This window comes from Oculina patagonica, unplaced genomic scaffold, assembly GCF_052425735.1.
Source record: "Oculina patagonica isolate OP01 unplaced genomic scaffold, crgOcupat unplaced105, whole genome shotgun sequence".
Taxonomy (NCBI): Eukaryota; Metazoa; Cnidaria; class Anthozoa; order Scleractinia; family Oculinidae; genus Oculina; species Oculina patagonica.
The window spans coordinates 9,685-14,776 of record NW_027557028.1 but is presented as its reverse complement, the minus strand read 5'-3'; the positions used below and the strand labels follow the sequence as shown (position 1 = coordinate 14,776).

At 38.8% G+C, this 5,092-nt stretch overlaps 1 protein-coding gene and 1 pseudogene across 1 annotated transcript; one reads left to right on the top strand and one right to left on the bottom strand.

The window, feature by feature from the left end:
• The first annotated feature begins 55 nt into the window (after positions 1-55).
• Positions 56-815, top strand: LOC144639551 (zinc finger protein 862-like; annotated as a pseudogene).
• Positions 816-873: 58 nt separating this feature from the next.
• Positions 874-4,794, bottom strand: LOC144639552 (uncharacterized). The gene is made up of 5 exons (XM_078498843.1): positions 4,489-4,794; positions 3,523-3,797; positions 3,062-3,179; positions 1,567-1,574; positions 874-1,053 (listed from the first exon to the last, which is right to left on the bottom strand). The coding sequence occupies exons 1-5, from the start codon at positions 4,562-4,564 to the stop codon at positions 874-876; spliced, it is 657 nt and encodes a 218-aa protein (XP_078354969.1). The 5' UTR covers positions 4,565-4,794.
• Between the last annotated feature and the right edge of the window lie 298 nt (positions 4,795-5,092).

Here is a 5,092-nt window from a genome sequence, read left to right as displayed (position 1 = left end):
GGAGTCCCTCAGCAAGACCTTTCAGAAGGGAACAATAAATTTCTCTCATATCAAGCCCTCCATTGACTACACTCTTGATAAGCTTAGTGGGATAATACGAACAAAGGCACCTATCCTTGATTTGAAGAAGGATCTTCTCCCTGAGGGACGCTTGAATCTAGCAGAAGTTAACCTCACCCCTGCCATGAAGGAACAGCTCTTAAACCTTCTCAACAACTACGTGAATTCACTGAAAGCAAACTTCCACCGCAGATTTGATGCGGCCTTGCCAGTTGTGAGTGCTTTTTCAATCTTTGATCCTTTGGCACTTCCAAATCCTGGATCACCTGGCTTTACAGATTATGGTAAGAGGGAAGTGGTTATCTTGGCCAAGCATTTCTATTCAGGCAACCCAAAAGAACACCAACTTATTGCAGAATGGGAAAAGTTTAAATACGACTTAGCAAGTTGGAAACCTACCATTCCAGAGGAGGTAAAGGGTAAAGAAGAGCCACGAGACAACATCTACAGAATGGTGCCTTACGAGACTCATGAAGCTTCAAACTTCTTACAGTCTCGTATTTCCAGCACTAGTTCACATTGCCGAGGTGTGCCTTTCACTGCCTGTATCGAATGCTTTGCCAGAGCGTGGCTGCAGTGCTGTGAAGCGTGTCAAGACAAGACTCAGGAGTAGGTTGTCAGTTGAGATGCTTCAGACACTTCTAGCAATCACCATCAATGGCCCGAAAGTTGGCACTCCAGAGTGTGAATCACTGATTTCCGCTGCCGTAGAACTATGGGAGACTCAGAAGAGAAGAAGGAAGCTTCCTAGATAGCAGGCAGCACAGCATCCTGACAAGGAGACAACAAGTCACCCAGCACCTGTACCTACAGCTACTGATGCAGCTGTACAGACGGTTCAGCAAGAGCAAGAAAACCTTGAGCCAGGGCAGCTTCTTGATGCTCCCAGCCTGGTTGCTGTTCCCAGCACCGTTGCAGATGAAGTAACAGTGGCCACAACTGCACTCCATCTTGCTGCTGACAGTTTCTTTGATGAAGGAATTTATTCTGAGTCTGAAGACAGTGAAGAAGAGGACATGTTTATCTAAGAATGTTGTCAGTTGTAAAGTGGGATCGATGATGATTCAGTTCACTTTGATTAGACACAAACGTTTACGTTACACATTGTGGCATTATGTTAATAACAGTTATAATTCGTTTCTGTCACTAGATCAATTTTTGTAATTATTAATTAGTGTAGAAGTTCACAGAAAGCTGCTGTACTTCTTATTATTACAAGAATATTACTAATTTTACAGGTGACATACATTTCTTTTCAATGTTAATCAATCTACAAAGTACAACTGGTAAAGTTCATTTTATGCACATGTTCGAGTTTTTTTTGGTTAGTTAATCTAGTTGCTTAAATACAAAAGTTGGTGCCCCAAAATGCAGAAAAACCTATCTTTGCGAACCTAAAACTTCAAAATTTTCCTAGAGGCTCCGCCCTCCGGTCGTCGCCACAGCCCTCCGGGCTGAAGTTTAGCCGCCTGTTTCTATTTTTGGGCCGTCTGACAAAAAATCTACTGAGAACCCTGAATTTATAGATGATAAATAGATAAACACTTTCGCCAAGTTTCGGGTCTGTGCGGGTCTGTGCGAGTTATTTTCCGAACCTTCCCACGCAAATTTATAAAGCTTAGTATGGAGCCGCCATAACTGTGTCCTGCCGAGGGACACAGTAATGGCCGCCGTGATGTCAGAGAAACCATCTGCAACTCAATTCTGTTTACAACAGCGGCCATCCTTGGCTTAAGAGCTAGTACACTTTCACATAAACACCACTTATTATATCTGAAATGTTCATTCTGCACAAAATGGAAAGGAAAGGCCTTTTTTCAAACAAAACAGCTTTGTCACGGCACTCAGCTTGATGTCACATACGACGGATAACTCAAATATTCAAAATGCTCTGTTTTAAAAACGAATGACACTATCGATCTGGAAATTTGCAAAAATATATATTTTTAGTTTATCTTTCGCCTAATGACAACGAAAATTTAGCAGGCCTAGTGAATTTTGATTTCAGAATTTTATGACGTAACATGAAAATCAAGAATAGAATACCTTTTGCCTGCCTATGGATGCTCCGCTCGCGGCGCCTTTGGCGCCGCTGGAACTACGCTATTACTTGTATAGCCCCCAATTAGTTCAATTCAGTGATTAAAGATTCCTGAGTCTAACGACTACAAGGTCGTTCTTGGGCTCAAGAAAAAAAGTCTCACATATCCATGGTAACAATGTTTTGTAACTGCTCGATCTAATTTCGTGTCCGTGATTTTTTTTGATTAAATTTTCGTTAAAGACATCGATTTCCTTATAAAGTTAGTAGAAGTAGCGAAATCTCTGGGTTCGCAGAAAGAGGTAAAATTAAATTCTTCTTATTTAACTTAAGAATAGCGTAGTTCTTGTTACGATGTTTGTAAAAAATATACACATGCACTACAGAAAAAACCCGCGAGTAAGAACCTGCACAAATTTAGGCTATTTAGGTTCTTATTTTCTGAAGAAAAATTTACATTATATTGTTGCTAATATAATTTTTAGCGGTATTCCGCCTTTTTCTTATATGAAGTTTGCATACCATTTTTTTCGTATTTATGTTATTGTAACGATAATTATATGTTTTATGTTTTTCAACATTGGCATTTACATTGCAACTGGAGTGATATGACTCTTAGGTGTCACCAAAGAGGATCCAGAATGTCGACTTATGTTATATATTTCCATAAAAGTACCGGAGTAAACATTTTTAATTGATTTAAAAAATAAGAACCTGTTTTCAAATTTTAGGCTTAAGAGGTTCTTATAAAGAGGGTGTCTATAAACTGGCAAATTTTAGTCTAACAGGTTCTTAATAATTAGGTTCCCACTCGCGGGTTTTTTTACTGTAGGGGAAATCACTGGCTTGAACAAGTTTGTTGCAGGCATGCACTTTTCGCGAGAATCGGGAGAGAGCATGCTTACCAACCCAGGTCCCACTCGACAAAGCTATAAAACGATCATGTAAAACTTAAAATACCTATTGTGTCGCAGTGTTTTCCAACATATCCTGGAACGCATGCGCACTGATAATCGTTGCTCTCGTACTTTGCCACACAAGTTGCACTGTTCATACACGGATCGCTGGAGCAAGGGGTCTGTTGTTTCAAAGGGAAAATTCATCGAGAAATATATAAAGACAACATTACTGAGATACGGAGACAAATTCACAGGATTTAACTCACTTGGGAGAGAATTTTGAGATCTCGAAGCTAGGGTGAAAGAGTGCGTTCTGGAATTAATTAGTTCATTATTACATATAGGTAAAACAAGTGCGAAAACTGATACTGTTGTTGTAGTTTTGTTATCTCAAATGAAAGGGAAGTAAAATAAAGCGTTCAACGAACAGTATGGTTCTACTTATAAGGTTCTTATAAGGTCTTCCAAGTTTTGTTGAAATTTTGAGATGACTTTCCCTTTTAAAAGTGAGTTTGTACTTACGGGAATACTGAAGTGATGATGAAAGGCACTGGCAGCGAATTTTTCCGAGTTGTTGTACTTGTCAGATGAGAGCAGTTCACACAACAGTTTTCCGTTGATATCAGGAAATGCAGCCAGGTTATACGAAAAACATGAAGTGATTCCTAAACAGGCAAACCCACACTCGCTGCCGTCTTGGACAAGATCTGAACCAAGACTGGTGATGTTCAGATAGGAAAACTCGTCAGACTTGAAGTTGATAAAAGACACACCTTCAGGATATCCTCTGCTGAGACCTAAACAAAATAAAATCAGGAACCTTGACAACAAGGAAAATACTACTTATACAACGCTCTCTCAAATGGTGTAATGGCAACATTCCCATAGGCGCCTTGATTATTTAGTAGGTACACAAGGTTCATGTTATTTTTTATTTCACACAAAAGGCGTGTGTACCAAAAGAAAGAAAAATTAACAAATGAACTCACGAGTGGTCTTTTCAAGGACTGTCCGAGGATCTTTCGATTCGAATAATTCTGATTATGATTGAATATTGCCAGCAAAAACGTTTCATAAAAGTAGGTAGCTGTGTATTGTGGCTATTTTTGCCGTTTCCTCAGAACAGTAACACATTTTTGCACAATTTATGCTAAATTTGGGGGATATCCAAAGTGTCTCTCCCTTTGCTTCAGACCACTTTGGGTTACACTTGTTTGATTTGAAGTTTTTATGAGGGCATCCACCGGTTGTCCTTCTAAATTAGCAAACCAACGTTAGCAAAATTCGTATTTGCGTTACGGGTTTAAATTGATGAGCATGCTTTATTTTATTCGTCCAAAAGAATAGAACATACTGTAACTTTATTAGTAATAAAGACTAAAATACACCGGGTTGAGCAGAGAGAAACTTTGTGATACTGAATTTTGTTTTTCTGTTAAAAGTAAATAATTAATTAAGTGGAAGAAGAGAAACATAGAGAACGTTTACCTTTAGACGTCTTTGCAAAAAAGGCTAAGATCACCATCATCGAAATCAGATATCTGCCTTGTTGCCCAGGTCCCATTTTTCAGGCTTGCAAATTTTGTTGTTAACGTACGGCTCCCAGGTTGATGTGCGTGTAACTTAGCTCGCCTAAATTACTTTGTAAGTTTGGCGTGTGAAATTACAGTGCCAGTTTGAAAGCATTGTGCACCTGTAATGCTGGCCAAGTTGTGAAGAACTGTGGGGGTTGCAGAAAGGAAGCAATACTAGTCATTCTATTGGATATCATATGGGGCTTCGAGCTGTGCCAATAAAATATCTGAACTAAATTTTGTTTTGACGAAGACAACATTTATTTTTCATTAATTCTGCATCAGTATAATGAAGTGTGCTCTATTTTCTGTTCCGAATAAACTGACCGATTAGCGTATTTTAGGAATTATGTTTCTCATGAACATAACCAGATGTTACTAACTACATATTTTCCCTTTTTTGACGAAGAATATTTTTGGTAGCTAGATTATTTGCATTTTGACATTTAAAGGGGCAGTGTCACCAACATTTTGTGCTACTTGAAAATCCAATAAAGGGGTTGATTATCCACTTATAG

Bases quoted from the DNA above. Each gene is read 5' to 3' on its own strand.
- LOC144639552 (XM_078498843.1), bottom strand. From the start codon at position 4,564: ATGGGACCTGGGCAACAAGGCAGATATCTGATTTCGATGATGGTGATC. The intron at 3,798-4,488 runs GTAAACGTTCTC...TATTTTGTTTAG, and splicing joins TTTTGCAAAGACGTCTAAAG to GTCTCAGCAGAGGATATCCT. The intron at 3,180-3,522 runs GTAAGTACAAAC...TTGAAACAACAG, and splicing joins ATCATCACTTCAGTATTCCC to ACCCCTTGCTCCAGCGATCC.